This window comes from Papaver somniferum, unplaced genomic scaffold (genome assembly GCF_003573695.1).
Source record: "Papaver somniferum cultivar HN1 unplaced genomic scaffold, ASM357369v1 unplaced-scaffold_21, whole genome shotgun sequence".
Lineage (NCBI taxonomy): Eukaryota > Viridiplantae > Streptophyta > Magnoliopsida > Ranunculales > Papaveraceae > Papaver > Papaver somniferum.
The window spans coordinates 9,569,843-9,592,740 of NW_020631041.1; the positions used below are offsets into that span (position 1 = coordinate 9,569,843).

The 22,898-nt window shown below is 35.6% G+C and overlaps 3 protein-coding genes across 3 annotated transcripts; all 3 read right to left on the reverse strand.

Moving 5' to 3' along the window:
* Positions 1-1,708: 1,708 nt before the first annotated feature.
* Positions 1,709-3,460, reverse strand: LOC113339342 (patatin-like protein 2). Its single transcript, XM_026584631.1, has 4 exons — positions 3,232-3,460; positions 2,935-3,119; positions 2,479-2,842; positions 1,709-2,375 (listed from the first exon to the last, which is right to left on the reverse strand). The coding sequence occupies exons 1-4, from the start codon at positions 3,370-3,372 to the stop codon at positions 1,764-1,766; spliced, it is 1,302 nt and encodes a 433-aa protein (XP_026440416.1). The 5' UTR covers positions 3,373-3,460; the 3' UTR covers positions 1,709-1,763.
* Positions 3,461-7,315: 3,855 nt separating this feature from the next.
* On the reverse strand, positions 7,316-8,275 carry LOC113340054 (thylakoid lumenal 19 kDa protein, chloroplastic-like). The gene has a single exon (XM_026585266.1). The coding sequence runs from the start codon at positions 8,221-8,223 to the stop codon at positions 7,429-7,431; it is 795 nt and encodes a 264-aa protein (XP_026441051.1). The 5' UTR covers positions 8,224-8,275; the 3' UTR covers positions 7,316-7,428.
* A 60-nt stretch (positions 8,276-8,335) lies between these two features.
* LOC113340053 (UPF0160 protein-like) lies at positions 8,336-11,546 on the reverse strand. Its single transcript, XM_026585265.1, has 7 exons — positions 11,223-11,546; positions 10,945-11,091; positions 10,372-10,470; positions 10,053-10,244; positions 9,788-9,907; positions 9,128-9,199; positions 8,336-8,766 (listed from the first exon to the last, which is right to left on the reverse strand). The coding sequence occupies exons 1-7, from the start codon at positions 11,493-11,495 to the stop codon at positions 8,542-8,544; spliced, it is 1,128 nt and encodes a 375-aa protein (XP_026441050.1). The 5' UTR covers positions 11,496-11,546; the 3' UTR covers positions 8,336-8,541.
* Positions 11,547-22,898: the final 11,352 nt, after the last annotated feature.

Here is a 22,898-nt window from a genome sequence, read left to right on the forward strand (position 1 = left end):
TCAATCCTGGTAACAGGTTTGTCTAGGATCTTGGTTTTTATTGTTGGAGTGTGATAAGCAGTCTGATAACCATAATCGGGTAAACCAAATCTATAAAATTATCCGACGAATTCCCGTGTTATTATCGGACGAACTCCTGTGATAGTCTACAAGATTCCTTATTTTCTGGGATAAATTGTTGCTCTACCTATTGATCAGATTTAGAATTATGAACTTCTGACCGAGCTTCTTTTATAATCGTTTGGTTCAGTGCTAAATTGAAGTACTTTTGTCCCACAGTTCTTTCTTAAGTTTAGTTAAACTCGGTCTGAGCTTGTTTGCATTAACGAACTGACTCCTGCTATCTTACTTCTGTTGTAATTTTGGCAGCGGAGGCCCCCTACTCGACTCTAAAGGAAATTTAATTGGGATTAACACTGCAATATATACTCAAACAGGTAACTACATGGATGTGCTCTTAATGTCCCATTTTTGTTCTTTTCATAAGTAGAACAGGAAGTGACTTAATTCCTTGTGAGTATCCAATTAGGTGGAAAAGTTCAAGTAGCAGTAGTAAACCCTGCAAAGTAATGCCGATCGAATGACCTGATCTCCGGTGTCTTCTTTACACAGTCCTTTTATCATATTCTACTCATACCCCATTTTTATCAGTTACATTTGCCAAATGGAGTTAAGTGGATTCCAGGTTTGGGGTCTGGGGATTTCTGCTGGCATACTGTTTGCTTAGTTTACTAGGCCAAACTTTGCTTGGCGCCTCGACTTTTACTGGTACCATTTTGCAGGCTGGTATTGTTACTGCCTTCCTTTGTTTGGAGTGTGCCAAAAAAATTCCATTGAGATGGTTAACTTTGTATTGCCCTATTATGTGTAGTAGTTACTTCTATATTCCTAGCCTCGTGGTTTTTGGGATATGTTTTCTGATCAGAAAATAAGTAAAGGCCAACGTGATTCTTGTAGAAATATATATTGTTAACTGTTGTGCATATATTGAGTTAACCTGCAAATGAACGAAATGAGCCATTAAGGTCCTTATTGCACTCAATTGTGTACTCAGTTTCGTTGCTGGAACTAGAGATTAGATGAAATAATGTTGCACTGTATTTTTAGTAAGCATGTCTCTCTTTTTTAAGTATGCTGAATTCATTTAGTTTATAATTTACAGGTGAAAATGATATTTTTTGACGTAATGCTCGAAATGGGGGATTTTTCCATGTGATTAAAGAAACTTAAAGTACGACCAATCCTGGCATTTGATTTTATGTGGCTAGATCTCCTACACGTGTACTCTATACGGGACATCTTAGTTGTTCTCTTTGTTATGCAATCTGTGTCGTTGATGAAGATTTGAAGGACTAAAACGTCTTTTTAGCTAAGAAGATATGGACAGCTGGAAGATAACGGCAGCTAACTTTCCATCCATCACTTTTGGTCAAAACTTGCCTAGTTTAGCAATAAATAAAAAAACTGGCCTACATTTAAAAAGCACCAAAAAAACAGTTCTATTTTTGTAAAAAAAACCCCTAAAAGTTTTTAAAATGCATGGACGCATTATGTATACCCCATTCAGTTAAGCATCTCAAACAAAAGTAAGTCAATAAAATTTGAGGGTTTTCGAAAGGGTCATCTCCATGCTTAATAGTTGATTATTTACTTCATTTCGAGTTTTGTCGGATTTAAAAATATGCAATTTTATTGATCAAATGGTATTCACAGTGTAAGAACATATGGACAGAATATGTACACAAGTAGTACTATGAGACTATCTAGAGACCAGTTGATGTGAAACCGGCAGCCATACCACTGTGTTTTCTTCGAATACGATCTTTCCTTTCACTTGAAAGCAGTTTGGCAAATCTTATGAGTGCTTCTTGATTGGTTTCTTGGTGGAGGAGATTTTCTTGATCATTATGCACCACGGGTTCGAGATGACCTGTTTCTACGTTCACTTGTGTAACCGGTTTCTTTAACAAATCTTGGCCAACTCTGACAAGAGATTCCAGATTTTCTTTCGTAGCTATGTCCATTGAAGATAACGTACCACTTTCGCTATTAGTGAAGTTATGCTGAATTCTGAGGAACTCGATTTTATTAGAACCAAGCCAAAGTTGAGACAAAGCTAGGATAGATGCATTGTCGTAATAAGATATGTCAGACTCGGCTGGTGAAAACAAATCACTTAATCCATTTGTGTAGCGCAACCAGTCCACAACTCCCCATTTGGCCGCAATCTCGGCTGTTATTTCTTGTTTTTCTGCCTCCGCTCGTGTTGATGATCCCGTGCCTAATGATAATATCAGAACTTTCCCATTTCCTTGGTTGAAGAAACTTGGGTTTCCCTTGCATACACCGGGGATAAGTCCATATGGAATTGTTAGCTGCATGCATAGAGAGATTCGTTTGATCAAAATTTCAAATTACTAGGAATATATCTATAGTTTGGAGCGGAATCAATTAATGTAATATAAAACAATCTCATACCGGACAATTAGCAGCAACCCCACCATCAATGAGATTATATTCTCGTACTTCTTCTTCGCTTTCACCGGTTTTGGACTTCACTTGGAAACGGTGAGGAGGGAGATAAGTTGGCGCCGCAGAAGTACCAATGCAAACATCTGAGAGTAGTGGATCTTCTAGTAAAGTGGTTTTAGCTTTGTGAGTAGTGAAGATACAAGTGTGTCTTTGCTTTACATCGTACGCAGGGATAGCAACCGAAGTTAACGTTTGATGCAATCTAGTTTGTCCAAGTAACTTCCTCAAAAGTCCATGAAAGTATTCACCATCATACTTCGGTCCACCAACCATGTCATGGATCCATTTCTTAGCATTATCAAGAATCCCACTACATATGCCAAAAATCAGATTAAGAACATAGTACAATTGATAAAACGCGTAATCAAACAATCCAAAGAAAATTGTAAAGTACGGATATACCGATTCATTTGTGGGAAGATTTTTGAGCTATGATCTAGGTAGAATTGAGGTATTTCCTTTGCTGCAAATAGTGGCCTGTTGTGTTCATCTGGTGCAGTCAGCATTGCTGTCACTAGTCCCCCAGTACTTGTTCCGCTTACGATATCGAAATAGTCGCAAAGTCTAGCTTCAGGACCATCCAATTTCTACATAGTTGCACAGCAAATTTCAAGATTAGCTACGAATGATGAGAATGAAGTTAAGTATACAAATAGAGATAGAAAATATGAATTAGTCAGAGAATTCTCTTTTTATTACCTGTAATTGAGCTTCGAGGAATTCTAGAATAGTACTTGGTATGATCCCTCTCACACCTCCACCATCGATACAAAGAATTGTGATTAGTTTTGAAGGTGGTAATCGATCACTATACCTAACAGAACTCTCCACTTTATCCATGAATATAAATGTTGATTAAAATGAGATGAAATGAAACAATTTAGAAAACTAACTTTGAGTGAACTTGTGAGAGCAGAGATTAGAAGATTATGAGAAGCAAAGATGAGTAGTAGTTGTAGTGTGGTTGATGAATGAATACTGGATCGTTTTATATAGGCTTAAGAAAATGTGTAGATGGATAAGTTCATTGATGATTTGGATAATGACATACACTTACAAGTAACATCCCAACTATATTTCTTAACTCATGCCTTCTTTATGAACAGTTCTAGATAAGCAATACCACATTAAGCATATAGTTAGCTGAACTTAATTAAATAAAATTTACAATTAGCAACTCTATTATATAGGAGCTTCAATGAATCTTCCCCTCTTACAGGGAACATGATCACTTAAGTTGTTTTGGATGATCTGATCTGATCCACCACGTACGCTTTCCTTCTTCGATCTATTAACGTAAAAGTTTTACCTAGAGTTGTTCTTGATTTCTTTTTTCAGTTTCTTTCTCAATTCAATTCATTGTAAAGGTTAAGAACATTGAGGATTTTGGATAATGACAACCACTTACAAGTTAAAAATGCTATAAATTGACCAGACAAGTAAACTTAAGTTCATGCCTTTTTCAATCAGTTCTTGATTTGGCAATTGTTTTCTTGACTTCTGTTCTAGACCTCTATTAAGCAATACCATATTGAGCATTACACTCTTTCTGGGAACATGCATGATCACTCGAGTCTTTAATTTAATTTAATTTAATTTAATTTAATTTAATTTTTTGGATGAACTGATCCTATCCTATCCACCTATGCCCTTCAATTCCTCCTTTCTATCTATGGAAAATGCAAAATGTGTGTTTATAGTTTTTCTTGATTTGCTTTGTCGGTCCTTTATGCATTATTCAGCAAAACTGTTAGTCTCCTATGCCAATCTAAATGCTTTCACACCAGGCTTCCAGTTACATTTATTCCGGGGGAGCCATACTTTTATTTTTGCTAGTAGAAGAAATCGGATTTTATTTTATTTTTTTACAACCATGCAAAGAAATCTGGCATTGCATTGCTGATGGAGGCAAGGGAACCGATTTGGCACGCTGCAATATTAGTGTTTGTAGCTCATGCAAAGAGAATGCTTGGTGCCTTAATGTAAAATTTTTATTAATGTATAAGTTATAAGATAATCCTACACTGTTGAAATGACTCGTGAATGTCTCATTATCTATGTTCCATTCCGGTGTTGGAGCATTATCAAAATGAGCATAAAGCTTGTTTCTGGCGCACGTTACTGAAATCAGATTATGTGCGGCAACGGCAACCCCGTCGATAAGTTACTGAAATCAGACTATGAATTATATAGGCTTAAAACATTAAGGGAATTTTAAAAATATGCCACACTTCCAATTTCCTGTTTAAGTAAGTGCCATTGTTTTTTTTAGAATTTATAAAGTGTCACAACCGTTAGATATTCCGTCAAGGCCCACCAAACTGGTCTATAATCATTGAACAAGTCAAGCAAATGTCCATCTTCACCCATTTACCCTTCATATTCGGTTTCTTGTTTTTTCTTCATTCACTTCACTCACAGCGGCAGTCATGAATCCATGATCTCATCTCCATCAGAACCACCATAATCACCACCTCTTTTTCCTTCTTCTTATTCTAATCTTCTTCTTCTCTATACAGAGATAAAGTTATGCTTTTTATTTCAGAGTTAGGTTTAGAGGATCAATTCGTGAAGAACTTAGGGGAGAAATTGAGAAGATGAAGCCGTTCTAAGGAGAAAACGAGAGTTTATGAAGAATTACTCAATGGGTTTGCTTCTAAGTTAGGTTAGGGATTGTTGCTGGTGGCTGAGAGCAGATCGAGAAGAAATCTAGGGTGGATTCAGTTTCGAACAAGGAAGTTGGGGATTCTGAAATTAGGGTTTGTGTGATATGATTGAGTTAGGGTTTGGACTGGTTTGAGGTATAGGTGACGCAGAAGCTACTAAAGAGGTGGAAATCTGTTAAAATTAATTGAAAAAAGGAAAAATACAGATGAATGGGGCTCATGTTAATGGCAAGGTGCAGATATCTAGTCTAGTGGTTGAATCAAATGGAAAATTTCAAGAATTTTGGTTCAATTCTTCGGTAATAATACCATTTGGTTCATCTATATTCTTATTGTGAGCTTTTTCCTGCTATCTTATTCTGATTTTGTTTGAAATTGATTTACAAATTGAACTATTGGTGAGTCTAAGATGGAATTGGAGGTACAGAAACTCCTGCAGTTAGCTTGTGTTGTTGTTGTGCTTTGAACTAAAGTTGAGATGCAAGTCTGATGTTGGTGGTGTTGCAATTGAATGATGCTATTACAGGATGTATTAAACTGTTTAGATGAATGTCTAGGGAAGGTACAAACTACAGGTGCAGAGATTTTTAAAATGGTGCTGGTTATTGCAGTGTATATGATGTTGTTATGGGTTATAATTATACTTCAATGAGAATGAAACGCTAGTAGCTAGGGGACAGTTGCAGGTGGATGCTATTTTGAGCAGTGGGTGGTGCTGGATCAAATGATTTTAGCAAGAAAATAATGGAGCTTGAAGCTGAGAAGATACAAGTATTGCAGCTAAAGTGCAGGCTATGGATTGAGGTGGTATTGAGTTGGGGGTTGTGTTCTGTTGTTGCAGTGACTCACGACTTAACTCGGTAATGACTCCCTATGATATCTAACTCAGTATAGTGAGATGATTCCAGGGCATAGATGTCTTTTACTAAGCTGAATAACTGCCACCTATGCACTAACGGAAGTTAACTGTTTTTTGAGAAAAACGGGATGGAAAAGATCAAATGTGTGGCATGAAATAAATTCTGAAAAAAATGATGACACTTTCTTGAACATGAAATTGGAAGTGTGGTACTTCATTAAAATTGTGTAGATAAGTTCGTAGTTGCATTGATGATTTGGATGCCTTTTTTATGATCAATTAAGCAAATATTAGCATTGAGTTGCATATTAAGTTCAATTAAGCATGTTTAATATATTACCATATTAAGTTCTTAGTTGCATTGATGATTTACTAAATTTAATTAATTAAATGAAATTTACAATTAGCAGCTCCATAATATAGGAGCTTCAGTGTATATATACCCTTCTTACAGGGAACATGTTCACTTGAGTTGTTTTGGATGATCTGATCATATCCACCATTTACGCTTTCCTTGTTCGATCTATTTACGTAAAAGTTTTATCTAGAGTTTTTCTTGATTTAATTTTTCAGTATGTTAGGAGGAACATTGATGATTTTGGATTACAATTGCTATAAAATGAGCAGACAAGTAAACTTAAGTCATGCTTTTTTCAATCAGTTCTTGGTTTGGCAATTGTTTTTTTTGACTTGTAGATAACCAATACCAGATTAAGCATAAACACTCTTACGAGGAACATGCATGATCACTTGAGTCTTTAATTGATTTGGATGATCTGATCCTATCCACTTATGCCTTCAATTCCCTTTTTCTATATATGGAAGATGTGTGTTCATAGTTTTTCTTGATTTGCTTTGTCGGTCCTTTAATCCAAGGTTACAAATATGGCAATTGGCAAGTCTAGTCTAAGCTACAACAACATATTGAGGTTAAGCTTTGCTTCTTTGGACATAAGTGGGGGGTTAAACCAGGAGGCAACACGGTTAGCCGCCTAGGCCAATCTAAATGCTTTTACATTAGTCTTACATAATCCCAGCTGAGCCATACATACTTTTATTTTTGCTAGTAGAAGAAATCGGAATTTTTTCAACAACCATGCAAAGAAATCTGGCATTGCATTGCTACTGGAGGCCAGGGAACGGATTTGGCACACCGCAATATTAGTGTTGGTAGTTCATGCAAAGAGAATGCTTGGTGCAAACTGCGCATTTGGTCTTTAAATTCGATTCGCAATTTCTCATTTCTCATTTTAAGATGGGGCTGCCTTAAATCTTCTTAAGGTGGAATTAGACAAACCATTTTTCATCATATTTCCATGTATTATACATAATTCAATTACAAAAATACAATGTATGAGTTATAAGATTATCCTACACTGTTTGAAATGACTCATGAATATGCCTTAATATCTCCTTATCTCTGTTCCACTCCGGTGTCGGAGCATTAACAAAATGAGCATAAAGCTTGTTCCTAGCACACGTTACTGAAATCAAGCTATGTGCAGCAACCCCGTCGATTTCGTACACATAATAAACCTGCCCATTCTCTTTCTTTGTCTCTTTGGATGTTACATTATCTGCACTAGAGATTAGATCTTGCAAATTCACATCTGATAAAGCTAAATTGTTTAAGATAACCTCCAATGGTGCTAGTTGTCTGATCCCTGCAAGATACGTCAAGTACTCTTTTTCAGTTTTCTTCTTCGGATTGAAGAATTCGCTATCGGTACCATTTGTTCCCTTCTCGACTTTTGATACTGCCCGTTCTTTCCATTCATCAGGCACGTCGTAAATGTATTCAGCGGAATCTTTCTTGCTCGAGTTGCCACCGTAGCCTCCGTAATTGGCCGCACTGGCAGCTGTACCGTAGTAAATTTGGTATGGGTCTGCAGCAAAAGCAGATGGAGTAGTAGAGAGAATTACAGCAGCTGCTGCAAAAGTTGCTGCTAGTTTGGAAGCTGAAGTGCATTTCACCGAGACAGAAGCTTCAGTAATGGCGCCGCTACTGCTGCAGCCGATGACAGGGAAGATGGTAGGTTTACATGACGATTTAACAGGATATCGACATGATGAAAATGATAAGTTTATAGCTGCTGAAGGGGAAAACATAGTGGGAAGAAGAAGAATCAAACAATGAAAGGCTTTGTGGATTTCTGCGTATTTCATCTCATTTCAGATTTTCCTTATCCATTCAATTCGATAACATGAAAGTGGGGATATGAGGCCCGTCGTGCCTGTCCTGGATCAGAAACGGGCCAGGAAGCACGACCCAGACGGATTTACACTCAGTAAAACAATCTCTGTAAAACACAGTAATAATAATGTGAGCCGGAATACAGTTTGGTTCAGATGAACAATCTCAAGTAATTCAACATGGTTAATAATTATAAACCCAACATTTAAGTCAACAGCAGCATATGAACCATCATGAGTGGCAATTGTCAGTTAAAAATCCCAATGCACCCGCGATCATACTAGGAAGATCTACAGCTTCAAAGCAGCTCTTGCCATGGCTAAAGCTCCCTCATAAGTTTTATTTCCACCAATAAACCCACTCATATGGACAAAGACACAATCTGGAATTCCAGCCTCCTTGGATAGCTCTTCATCTCTTAAACCCCTCCATTGAGCTGGGAGAGCCTTTCGGCTTTCAAATTTATCAGGAGATACTCCCACCGCTTGAATTCTCCAGCTTTGACTTCTTTCATCCTGTATTTAGCAGTCAATAAGTTCAGGTACCTTGAATACTCGCATAAGATTTTGCAATTACATATAAATGGAAGCCTTCGTTTACTCCCTAAAGATGCCCATCTTCTAAACAACCTATGAAATTCTTCTGAAGTTTTTCCTTGTCATGTTTTATACTTCACATAGACAGAATCTAGGTATAAATGCATTTTTTACATCTACCGGAAAAATGCTGTTCTTAAAGTGCCATATAGCTGGTGTTCCATGCTCGTAATCTTTATAAGTTTTAATAAAATTCAACATGCTCAAGTTCAAGCTACTCAAAAATCTATTTGCTGCAAATGAACATTGAAATCAGAGGCATCAAAGATGAACTCCATACCTGGTAAAGAACATATTTGATGAGAGGATCATTCTTCATCTCCTCCTCGAGTTCATGTAGATGAAGCTTCCACTGTTGAACAAAAAGAGGAAATAATTAATCATGATACGAGCCTTCAGTTTAGGTGGATGAACGACTATGATATTACTACCTATCAAAATAAAAAAAAACATTGAAAGTTGTCAGGCCATAGTATCGTATTTACACAATGACTCAACTCTGCAATAAGACCTACTGTGAGAATCCTACTGGTGGTAATAGTAGGCATAAGCAAGGATTTTGACTTTACAGGGCAACTCCTTGTATAGAAGCTCACTGCCTTCAGGGGTGAAAACTACGGTACTCCTTATATAGACTCCAGGAAAAAAAAAAACGGGTAAGAATCCTTAAGACGGCTTGTGTTTTCATTCGATTTTACCCATTCACGTTAGGTATTTAACAACTTCACATCTTGCTTATAGAGTAAATCTGTAGAGCCTTTAGTTCGGAACAACCAAAGACGGTTACAGTATTGCACCAAAATAAAGATGGGAGTAACTGTAAATATTTCAATAAAAGACTATGTAACTGAACTCCAAAATGAACGAATTATAACACAGATTAATGCCAGCATTAGGTGTTCGCAGCGAATTTGTGATAGAGGAAGGGAAGAAAACCTACCGGGCAGAAATTTTTCAGCGTCATGATTTCTCCACTGGGGTCAACTTCGTATCTTGCAGCAAGGCACTCCAAAACAATTGATCGTGCAGGTAACCATGATTTTGCATGAAACCTCACATTCTGAAAAATGAAAAATCTTGTGTTAATTTCTCTTTATCAAGTAAATATCTCCTTCTCTACCTTACAACTCTTTGTTGACAGCATAAAATCAGCAGAGATGGAAATTGAAGTAGCAACATATACAGAGCTAATGCAGAAAACTAACCTCTAAGAATTCACTACCAGCAAGAGCCATTGCACGATGAAAGGCCTCATTCTCTCTCTCAGCTGACTGATCAGGATCGACCCAGTCAAGATTAAGCCTTCCAACTCTCGCAGAAAGACCTGTGTTATTCACATATCTTGGAGGAAGATCCGTATCATACCTGTTAATCCCATTGTCAATAGCATCAATTGCCTGTCACAAGCAGAACAGAACAACAAAACTTCATTAACTAGTCTTGTCCATAACACCAATAAACGAATCAATACTGTTCAAAAATGTTTCACATCACCAAACATCTAAAGTACACACACGTATTTACCTCCATAAAACTTTTATAAATAGCTAGAAATAATCGATGCACATCTGGGTGTCCTTGATCAACCTGTAGCTCCTTTGCAATTATCTCCATACCAAAATGCTACTCACAAAAATAAAAATAAAACATACCATACTGTTAACCATCCCGTACAAATAGCCAAGAAAACAGAACAATTAAAACTGAATCAGATCTACACAATTCGGACTAGTAATACATTCACAGAGTAACAGTAGTCACATAGGTTGTCATTTTTTTATTGTAACTGGAGAAGGAGGTATCGGTGGTGGATTGATGGAGGTGGAGGTGTAGGTGTAGGTGACATCTACCAATTACACCATCTCCACAGACTCCACCTCCACCAACATCTGTAACTCCCCCAATTACACCACATTCACAGACTCCACCTCTGCCATCGGGGTATAGCATTCACTGCCTAAAGTGTTAAAAGTGAGCATCACTACAACCCTCTGTACTCACACATGCCACCACACCACCACCCACCACTAGTACTAACCATCACCACTACAAACACACAAATCCAGATTCAGGGTTTAAGGGGGTTTAAGTATGTACCTTGTATACAAGTCCAGCACTACTGAGCTTAGTAGTAAACCCATGACCAAAAACCTCTTGAAACCCTTTCTGGTGATGATCATAACGATCTGTACTTGGATCATACACACCACCAACATCAAGAACTGCATCAAGTGTATCCAAAACCTAACACCAAAACAAACAAATACAAATTTTATTTCATTAACGCATTTTATCAAACATTTGCTGTGCAGAACATGAAACACAACCAAATTCATCAAAACACAGAAAACAAAAACATGGGTTTGTTTGAAAACCTGTGGATCTCTTGAACGAACGACTTCAGCATCAAAGAATTTATCAGTGAGACGAATCATGAAACAACCAAGTGCTTCATCACAGTGAAAGCTGCCATTGTGAGTACCAACACGCTTTTGAGTGAAACTAACGGGGACAGAGTCGTAAGCTCTTCTTTTACTAGAAGGACTAGAGGGACTGAATGAAGCAGTAGCCATGAGTAGTGTAGGTTGAAGAATGGTGTTTCTCTGGTATATCAAGAGCTTTTGACTGAAACTTCTTAAACCAAACATATCTTTCTTTCGCTGAAGAAAGAAGTATAAAAAGAGGAAGAAATAGAAGACTTTTATCTTGACTATGTTGACTGTAAAACCCTAAAAACTAGCGTGAACCACTGACGGCAACCCTCTAATAAGCCAGGGCATGATTTTCATACTTGAAGTCACAAATTCGAGTCTCACAGTTTTTTCTGGCTAGAGTTACATAATATTTTTATCGGTCTAACATGTGTTCAACGAGTCTGGTGCAGAGTTATATCAGACTCAAATTCTGCAAATTTATGTCAGACTCAAATACTTCAGAGTCAAATAGTGAGTCGAGCTAGATCTTGAGTCAAACATACGAAAATATGAGAAAACAAACAACCTAATATTTATAATCAGAGATGAGTCAGATCCAAACAAAAAAAAGTGTCTCTGCTCTACGGTATGTTAATTTAGTTAGGTCACTCGCTTTTTAAAATAATAAAAAACGATTTTACTTTTCTACCGGAAAACTTTACTCGTTATTTGCTCTCTTTTTTTGTAAGTTGATATTCATCCAAAGAACTATCTTGGGGAACTAGTAAACCTTACATCAAGATGAATAAAGCCATCAAATGATAGGATATTAGGAGTTTCCCTATCATTGGTTCTGCCAGGTAAATTCAGATGGAACATCAGTTAGATAGTCAAAAAGGTTCTTGTGATCACCCTCTACACTGAAATCTGAAAGATTTTCTTCTATTGCCCATTTTCCTGCTTGGAGAAGGCCTAAAGCTTCTGCTTCTTATGAGGTTGCTGCTGAGATTGGTCCTGCTCTTCCTTGTCGAATTGACCTGCATCTTTTCTAAGAATTAAAGAGAAACATGCATGCACATTCTTAGATATCCATGCTGCATCTAAGTTAAGTTTCTTTTGTGATCTTCCAAGGGCTTTCCATGACTCTACCTTCTTAGGAGTGTTGTTACCTGATATATTTGTAACTGTGCACTTCTCTAGAAAAGTAAATGTCTCTGAATTTCTAAGGCCAGTTGCAAATAAGATTTGTGTTTTTGTTCAAAGGTTGTATTACATCTTTCCTTCCATATGAACCATATTTTTGTTAAAATGATTTTTAGGGGAAAGGTTGTATTATCTTTTCCTGACCAATCATTACAGATATCAAGAAATGTAGTTGAGGTACTAAAATTTATTTCTACTGGGTAAGGACCAGTAACCCACACAGATTTTGCATAATGCCAGTGAAAAAGTAAATGTTCCAAAGATTCATGTTCTGCACAGGCAAAAGTACAATTAGGTAAGACATCATGCATGAGTATGGATAGTTTAAGATTAGTGGACACAGCATTCTGCAGGCATTTCCAAGTAAAGATATTAATTCTTTGTGACACTTATAGGGCCCATAAACCTTTCCAAAAAGTATCAGTCAAACCTAAGTTATAGTTATTGATAGTTCTTTCATTCAGCTTTGTAAACATTGATTTGACAGTAAATTTTCCTGAAGCAGTTAAAAGCCACCTATGGGTATTAGGTTTAATGTCTCTGTTTTTGCCTATTTCCATTCTAATAGCACAAATTTGCTTTGTTATGTAACTTGGGAATAAAGAGTGAACTAAAGAAGAATTCCACTTTTTAGTGATAGGATCAATAAGACCATGCACAAGTGTTAATTGAAAATTAGTAGCATTTTTGAACTGACTTAGGTTCCCACCAAATTAGGAATCCAATTATCCTCTCAAACATTTATACTAAGGACATCCCCAACTTCCCAAATACTATTTTGTTCCATTAATTTTTTTCCTTTACTGATGCATTTCCAAATCCAGGAACTTGAAGAAGCTTTTTTGGCTCTGAAAGCAAAGTGTTTTCTAAAGTATTTTGGTTTCAATTAAGTGATCCAAAGTACTTTGGTTTATGTGAGCAGTCTCCAAGCTAGTTTATCTATAAGTGATAGGTTAAATTTATTCACGATCCTAAATCCTAAACCCCCCTTACAGATAGGTTTATAAAGACAGGGTAGTAGCCTTTATGATTAGTTTCTTTCCCCCACCAAAAGTCTCTCTGTAAGGCATCTATTTTATTTGTAATCTTTTCGGAATGATAAAAAAAGCTTATTTGGTAACTTGCCATACTGGCCAAAGTTGCCTTATTAAGTATCATTTTACTTGCCTGATGAGTTAGCATTTTACCTTTCCAACCTTGCACCTTATATCCCATTTGTTCTATTATTACTTTAAAGAGTTCAATCTTTTCTTTATCTATAAAAAGTGGTGCACCTAGATACGAATCCTTTAAATCTATTTTTTTAGAAGCTTAGATAGCATTCTCTGATGTTTAGGTTAAACTTTTTTACTTAAAAAACACTGATTTTTCAAAGTTTATTAGCTGTCCAGATGCTTTACTAAAATTTTTAATAATATGATGGATTAAATGACATTCCTTGAGATCAGCTCTAATAAACAAAATACAATCATCAGCAAAGAAAAGGTGTGAGATTGGGCTATTCTTAGGTGTCATTTTTACTCCATGAATAGTTTTTTCAGATTCTTTAGATAAAAGTAGTCTGGAGAAAATCTCCACACAAATAATGAAGAGATAAGGAGATAATGGATCTCCTTGCCTAAATTCTCTAGAAGGTTTAAAAAAGGAGCCAAGGTTTCCCTTGAGTAGGACAACTATGGTAGTTGACGAGATACATTGGTATATAAGATTGCAAAAGGAATGGTCAAAGCCAAATGCTTTTAAGGCAGAAATTAGGAAATCCCAGTTAACCTTATCATAGGATTTGGACATATCAATTTGTATCCCCATTCCAGCTTGTTTAACCTTATTTCTCTTAAATGCGTGAATAATTTCCTGGGTTATAACTATGTTATCAGAGATTTGTCTGTTAAAAAAAATTGCTTCTTGAAAAGGGGAAATTAAGGAATCAAGATGAATTTTAATCCTATTAGCTAGAACTTTTTCTATTAACTTATAAATTGTATTTCATAAGCCAATAGGTTTGAACTGACTAGGATCTTTTGGGGTGTCTAGTCTTAGGCATAAGAAAGAGAAAAGTTTTGTTTGGATTAGTATGCAATTACTTGTTCTCCTACTATCTCCCAGTTATGTTTAAAAAAATCTAGTAGGAAAGTCATCAGGGCCTAGGGATTTATTTGGCTTTAAATGTTTTAAAACTTTTAAGGTTTTTTTTTTTGACGAGGAAATTGCATTTAAGCTTATATTATCCTCTTGGAAATAGTAGGTTGAATAAGTTGAAACCGAGATGGGTCTGGGGGTTGAGGTTCAGGGTTTTCAGAGAACAAAGAGGAAAAGGAATCTGAGGGGATCTTTCTCATTTCTGTTTTGTTAAAGGTTATTTCACCATCTTTATTTTTAAGGCATTATATGGTGTTCCAATTTCTTCTCTTAAGGGTCTTAGCATGGAAATACTTTGTGTTTTTTCCCCTAAATTAACTATATTATCTCTTGATTGTTGTTTGGCTACGGCTTCTTAAGTATCGTAGAGTTTTTCAAGTTGAATTGATTTTTCCTTGATTTTTTCTTCTTTTTTGTAGACATGGCTTGAGATACTGATTTTATCTATTTGAGCTAAAAATTTTTTATCTCTTTGGTTGGTTTACCAAAAATATTTCTCTTCCGGTTATCTAAGTGTTACCCTAAAGACTATAGGTTAGCTATCAAAGAAGAAGTTGGGTTATCTCCTATTGCAAGATACCAAGAATCCTGAATGGTTTAGACACATGAGTCCTTCTTTTTCCATGTGTCCTAAAATTTGAAAGTAGCTTCAAATTTGACAAAACTGTTGTTCAAGCAAAGAGCAATGGGATAGTGATTAGAACCCACTGCGACAAGGTGAGAAATTTCAGCTTTTGGGAATTGAAGATTCCACTCAGCATTAGCAACAATTTTATCTATTCTTTCCTGAATATTAGTTGAATCTTTTTTATGGTTATTCCAAGTGAATACATATCCTATAAACCCCAATTAAAAGAGACCTGCATTATTAAGGATGTTTTGGTAGTAATCACAGTCAAATTTTTTAAAAGGGAGACCTCCTAGCATTTCACATTGATCGAAAATCATATTCATGTCATCTAGAAGAATCCAAGGGATTGAGTTTCTATCTACATGTTCTGAAATCCTAGTTATGTAGTCCCAAGCAATTTTCCTATTAGAAGGATAAGGACTACCATAGAAACAGGTGAGTAACCACTTTCTGGATTCAGAGTTAGTTTGTACTAGAATATTAATTATATTGATGTTCCATTGGATGATTTCAAAATGAAAACCATCAACCCCAAGCTACAACCATACCCCCTGCTAAGCCCGTTGGGTCTACAATATGAGTGTTAGGGTAAGCAGACAACAGTGATTTAACTAGCTGTTTTTGAGATTTAGTTTCAGAAGAAAAAAAAATCGGGTTTATCTAGATTTATGATTTGGTGAAGATGGTTTTGTGTAAAGGGGTTTCCACATCCCTGAACATTCCATGTTGTTAGAGCATGTCTCGGTCGAACTACAAAGCGTTACTATCTCAAGCTTGTTTGTCAAGCTTAGTATTGATCAAAATTATATACTTGATTTCTAGTCTACTTATATCTAAGACTCGTACTACGATATAATATATAGTTGATTTTTAGACTTTATGGCGCTTACAGCTGAAAACGAGGATCTAGTGAAGATCTCAGAGGAACTTCATCAACTAAAGGTATGTGGAGACTAAAACTTATATATCACTCAAAAGTCTATTTTATTCTCTTCTATCTCCTACGAGACAAAGTCGTATAGCTATATAGACTCTTTCTTTATATACATTTGATGTTTCGAGCTGAGTTTAACTCACTTATCTATTTCTCGAAATATGTGTTGAAAGCTTTTGGCTTTACCTACGTTCATCATTTTCTCAACGAGTTTAGTTGGAAACAATTCATTTGTTGGAAACTAAATATTTTGTCAAAATATGATCATGTGAAAATTACCTTAAACATCTTACATGATTTATGTGAGACAGTCATTTGATCTGAGCTTGGGAAGTTTCGTAATGATCATTTGATCGCCTGAAAATGACTTGAAAGATAATAGTATGTGTAAGATTACTATTGTTGTCTTCCAAGGATGTTACAATTATTGAAAGAAGAGTTTAGAACACTTACCTATGTCTGGATGCATCACAGTATGCGTAGCCAGTGTGCGAACTGTATATTGTGCACGATTCAGTTATGGAACTCTTGTTTGCGTACCTAGTTTGCGAACTTCATTAACCTGGAAAGGTCAGGAACTCTTGTACGGTACCTAGTATGCAAAATGAGTTACCTGAGTTGGGTCCGGAACGGATGTTGGCATTCCTTGTTTTCGAACTCTGCGGTTATGTTCTAGAACCAGCCATGAATGATTTTCATACTTCATGAACTAAAACATTTATAATATAAGAAATGCAATCTTGCAAACCGTGGGTAATAGGTTCATGAAATGATTCTTGATTAAGTATTGTGTACAATTATAAATCAAACTGATTTTTATTCAATTGGTTCATAAATATTCATATGAAATGATGAGCAATTGATAAACTCTATTGAAGCACAATTAGTTTCATTTGATTATCATTCATGATTGATTGATCTTCATAATTCATCTAAATGTGTTAGATGAATATGTCTAAGCAAGAAGTGTTCATATAGCTAACTTCGGTTAAATATTGTTGAGCCAACATGGTATACACGTTTGGGTACAGTTCAACCATATCTAAATGAAAGTATATTTCATTTGTGAGTAACAAGCTAAGAGCATCTAACGGTGGAGATTAATTGTTTTATTCTTAAGCAGTCTTAGCTTGAATCTTGAATTAGGGTTTCATTTAATGGTGGACATCTTTTACTTTGATATCTTAGCTTTGATTGTAAGCAACCCTAATTTGAAAGAGTATATAAGAAGAACTCTAGCACTTGGGAAAACTAAACCCCCACACTTTTGCGTGTTCCTAATTGTGTACTAGATTCGATTCTCCTTTAGCCTAGGTTTTTCCAAGACCATTAGGTTAACGACTTAAAGACTTCATTAAGATTCTGAAGCCAGATCTAGCTATTTTCTTTGTAGTTGTATATTATGATTTTACTTGTTCTATCATATTGAGTACTATCTTCTCTAAGATTTGCTCGAGTTTATCTCCGATAGGCAAGATATAAAAAGCAATCACAAAGTCCTTCTTAACAAACTTTGTGATTCCATAATAACTTGTTTTATTAATCAGTAAGGTTATTGTGAGGTGACTAATCTTCTAGGATGCTCTTAGGGAGTATAAGACCGAATTATTAGTTGGTTCCTTTTCACTTTGATTTACCAAAAGACGAAAAAAAACTTCATAGGTATTTCCGTGGGAAACATATTTATCTATCTAAATAGACTTTTCTGTGGGAAACAAATTTGTTTATTAGGTTTTCGGCTTTGGGTCGTAGTAACTCTTAGTTGTGGGTGAGATCATCTAAGGGAATCAAGTGCGTAGAATCCGGCGTGGTTCTGGAAGCGTAAGGAACGCTACTGTACCTTAATCAATGTGAGATTGGTTATGGCTCAACTACATTACAGTCCAAAGTTAATTTGTAGTAGTCTAGAGTCTGTAGCGGCTTAATACAGTATGGTGTTTAATCTGGACGAGTCCGGGGTTTTTCTGCATTTATGGTTTCCTCATTAACAAAATTTCTGGTGTCTGTGTTATTTATTTTCCACATTATATTTGTTTTATGCACAACCTGTGATATTTAAATTATATGAAAATGGACAAATCTAAGAGTTGATCTCACCCACAACTAAGAGTTGATACGACCTAAAGTCGAAGACTTGATAAACAAATCTGTCTCACACAGAAAAGTCTATTGGAATAGATAAATCTATCTCCCACAGAAAAAACCTACGAGTTTTTCTTCCTTCTTTTGATAAATCAAGGTGAACAGGAACCAATTGATGCACTGGAATTATATTCCTGAAGAACAACCTAATAATATCAATCACCTCACAATAACCTAACGATATGGTTGCCGAACAACTTATTATGGAACCACAAAGAATGGTACGAAGAGCTTTGTGACTATAACAAAGTAATAACAAATTAATTTTTATATATTACCTATCGGAGATAAATCTAGATCAAATCTTAGAGAAGATGGTACTCAATACGATATAACAAAGTAATATCAGAACAAGCAACTACAGAGAAAATAGTTGGTTCTGGCTTCAGAATCCCAATGAAGTCTTTAAGTCGTCAACGTACATGGTTTTGGAAAAACCTAAGGTTAAAGAAGAATCGACTCTAGTCACAACTAATATCACAGAGGAGGTGTGGAGATTAGGTTTCCCAGTTGCTAGAGTTCTCCATTATATAGTCTTCAAATTAGGGTTTGCAATCAATGTTACCTTGGCAACAAAGCATTCAATATTCATCGTTAGATTCAAGTTACCCTGATTAGATTCAAGCCAATATCTTTCAACCTTTATATTGTCTTTGCTTATTATACACAAATAAAAAGTGCGTTCATTTAGATATGGGTAACCGTACCTAAACGTGTACACCTAGTTAGATCAACAATAGTTGACCGAAGTTATCCATATGAACACTTTCATATCAACCTTGTTAATCTTAATCACAACTAATTCAAATGACTCAAATGAAACTAGTTATATCGTTGTTAAATTATTTATATTGTCATGGAATTATACAAGACACAATTGAAGCAAAATAGGTTTTGTTTCACTTGAATAGATTCATGAACATTATAGCCACGGTTTTCAAAGATTGCATTCCTTATTATATAAATGTATTTGTTCATGAGTATGTAACCATGCTTAATTGATTTTAGTACATAACACACTCAGGTACGCAAACTGGTACGCATAACTAAGTTGTCGTACTTGGTCTTTGTTCGCCAATATGCAAACGGGTACGCATACTGTCATTCACGACCAAACTCAGTTGAATCAGTACGCATACGAGTATGCATACTATAGTTACCGGACTTCAATTGTTAAACCAGTACGCATACGGGTATGCATACTAAGTTCCCGTACTTCAACTATTAAAACAGTACGCATACGGGTATGCATACTAATTTTCCAGTCTTGGAATACATTTGCAAAGTTAGCATAGAAGTACGCATACTATGTTATCTCCAATCAATGTTTATTTTTTCTAAACTCCTATTTTAATCATTGAAACATTTTTGGAAGACGAGAATAACTGTCCCACACAAACTATTCAAAGAAATTTTCAAGTGATCAAATGATCAATACGAAACATTCCGAGTCTACATCAAATGGTTGTCTCACACAAATATAAGATGTTACTGGCGATTTTCACATGATCATCTTTTGACATTCGTCAAGAATATAAGATGAACTTGGTTAAAGCAAAAGTTTACCAATTCAGCTCGAAATATCAAATGTGTATAATATAAAATTTATATATCTATATGACTTTTGTCTGAATAGGATATAGAGTATAAATAGACTTTTGAGTGATATATGAGTTCAACTCTTCACATACCTTTTGTTGATGAAGTCCAAACGCTCCTCTTAGTAGTTCTTCGTCTTCAACCGATGAACGTCATGAAGTCTAAAGCTCAACCACACATTCTATCCTAATCCGAGACAAGCTATAAGCAGACTAGAAATCAAGACTTGTAGTTTTGACAACTAAACTTGACAAACAAGCTTGAGATAGCAACGCTTGCGAGTTCGACCGAGAAGTGCTCTAACAATCTCCCGCTTTGTCAATTTTAGTGAAAAAACTATCAATATATATGGATTACAAAATAAATAAACTTTGTAGCTTCTCATCCAAATGCTTGATTTCCTTGGTTCTTCAACATTACTCGAAATCTTCGTCACTTCCAAGTAATCCATTCTGAACGTGTTCAACTCAGCATCATAGTTTTTGAAGATCCATACCTATAACAATATATAAAAACAAGATGTTTTTGTATTGTTATACAGTGCTATAGTATTATTACACATCATCAAAGTTAAATTGTATCAACTTTGAAAATAATACTATGGTAATATGTATACCTCCCCCTTAGTCAATGAAAACCACTCCCTTTTACATAATGATCCGTAAACTATATATATATATATATATGTTGTGTGAACTACAAGATAATTTTTTTTCATGAGTATGTAACCATACTTCACCGATTTTAGAATATAAACCACTCATGTATACAAAAGGGTACGCATACCTAAGTTGACGGGCTTGGTCTTTGTTCGCCAGTATGCAAACGGGTACGCATACTCGTTCACGAACAAACTCAGTTGAATCAGTACGCATACATGTATGCATACTATAGTTCCCGGGCTTCAACTGTTAAACCAGTATGCATACGGGTATGCATACTAAGTTTCCGAACTTTAACTGTTGAAAAGGTACGCATACGGGTATGCATACTAAGTTTCCCTTCTTGGAATACATTTGCAAAGTTAGCATAGAAGTACACATACTATGCTATATCCAATCAATGGTTATTTGTTCTAAACTCCCATTTTAATCATTGAAACATTCTTGGAAGACGAAAATAGCTGTCTCACACAAAATATTAGCTTCAAAGCAATTTTCAATTGATCAAATGATCAATACGAAACATTCCGAGTCTACATCAAATGACTATCTCACACAAATCATATAAGAAGTTACTAGGCAATTGTCACATGATCATCTTTTGACTTTCGTCAAGAATATAAGATGAACTTAGTTAAAGCAAAAGCTTACCAACACATGTTTCGACAAATATATAAGTGAGTTAAACTCAGCTCGAAATATCAAATGCATTTAATATAGATTTTAAATAGCTATATGACTTTTATCTCAATAGGAGATAAAATAGAAATAGACTTCTGAGTGATAGATGAGTTCAAGTCTTCACATACCTTTTGTTGATGAAGTTCCACAAGCTCCCCTTAGTAGTTCTTCGTCTTCAATCGATGAACATCGTGAAGTCTAAATCTCTACTACACGTTCTATTCTAATCCGAGACCAGCTATAAGTAGACTAGAAATCAAGACTTGTAGTTTTGACAACTAAACTTGACAAACAAGCTTGAGATAGAAACGGTTGCGAGTTCGACCGGGCAGTGCTCTAACATATTTCCCTTACAGACTCTGAGTGATAGATGAGTTCAATAGGAGATAAAATAGAAATAGACTTCTGAGTGATAGATGAGTTCAAGTCTTCACATACCTTTTGTTGATGAAGTTCCACAAGCTCCCGTTAGTAGTTCTTCGTCTTCAATCGATGAACATCGTGAAGTCTAAAGCTCTACTACACATTCTATTCTAATCCGAGACAAGCTATAAGTAGACTAGAAATCAAGACTTGTAGTTTTGACAACTAAACTTGACAAACAAGCTTGAGATAGAAACGATTGCGAGTTCGACCGGGCAGTGCTCTAACATATTTCCCTTACAGACTCTACTAACATAACCTACCCTATCGGTTATTAATCCTAACCTCTCTTCGGTTCTATGTTCATTCTTGGTATTAGAAATGCTATCCGATATAGGTATCTCCTTAACAACATCAGTGGAGATATTCATACCAGGGTAAGCTGACTTTGCAGAGAAAATATTTCCATATGGATACCAAGGTCCATTGAGATCAATCCATTTTGAGCACTCATAATAGGGTAAGGTGATGATAAATAAGTTTGGTTCAACTTCATGCTCAGAGACTATCTTTATGCAATATGAATGATAAAGAAAAGGCGAAATTGAGAAAAGAAGAGATTAAGAATATCCAAGAGAGATTGATCATTACAAAGCCTGTGAAAGCTTCTATATTTTATGAAGAGTATCCACCTGGATGGATAATGTTTATGTGCATGAAAAGACTGTTATATATCAACAAGTTCCCGAAGGTGGGTATCCAGAGGAAGATGAAGAAGAATAAAGGTTAATCTTAATAACTATGGGTTTCTTATTTTACTAGTTATATCTAATTATCTACTAAAATGGAAGACGGTATTACAAGCTTATTTTTTTTGTAGTTTAGAAACATTAGAATGTGTTTATTGTTAGAGTTGAAAACATACCCAGAAATGAATGTTAAGGTCTTATTATCTGTTAAGAGTCTTGATTTATGTTTATGAAAGTTACCAAAGTCTAAAGCTTAAGATTTAAAGGGAGAGTTAAGATCAGAAGAGGATGAGAGGGTAGCCAAAAAAGGACCAGATGAAATTTATTCATAAAGATAAACTGAGTCAGAAATTTCTTTGGGAGATATGCATCCCGATAGATCTAACAAAACATTACTGAGAAGGTAAAATTTAAGAATAGTCCAGTTAAATTGAAAATTCCTCAGAGTAATATTTCCAGCGACTGGCCAGAAGGAAATGTTAGGTCTTAATGGTGCTACTGCTAAGACACTAGCAAGATGCTTTATTTCCAATT

Coding starts and splice junctions, on each gene's coding strand:
- LOC113340053 (XM_026585265.1), bottom strand. CDS start 11,495: ATGTTTGGTTTAAGAAGTTTCAGTCAAAAGCTCTTGATATACCAGAGA. Junction 10,245..10,371: donor TTTATAAAAGTTTTATGGAG/GTAAATACGTGT, acceptor TGCTTGTGACAG/GCAATTGATGCTATTGACAA. Junction 9,908..10,052: donor CTGGTAGTGAATTCTTAGAG/GTTAGTTTTCTG, acceptor TTCATTTTTCAG/AATGTGAGGTTTCATGCAAA.
- LOC113339342 (XM_026584631.1), bottom strand. CDS start 3,372: ATGGATAAAGTGGAGAGTTCTGTTAGGTATAGTGATCGATTACCACCT. Junction 2,843..2,934: donor ATCTTCCCACAAATGAATCG/GTATATCCGTAC, acceptor TGGCATATGTAG/TGGGATTCTTGATAATGCTA. Junction 2,376..2,478: donor GGGTTGCTGCTAATTGTCCG/GTATGAGATTGT, acceptor CTATGCATGCAG/CTAACAATTCCATATGGACT.
- LOC113340054 (XM_026585266.1), bottom strand. CDS start 8,223: ATGAAATACGCAGAAATCCACAAAGCCTTTCATTGTTTGATTCTTCTT.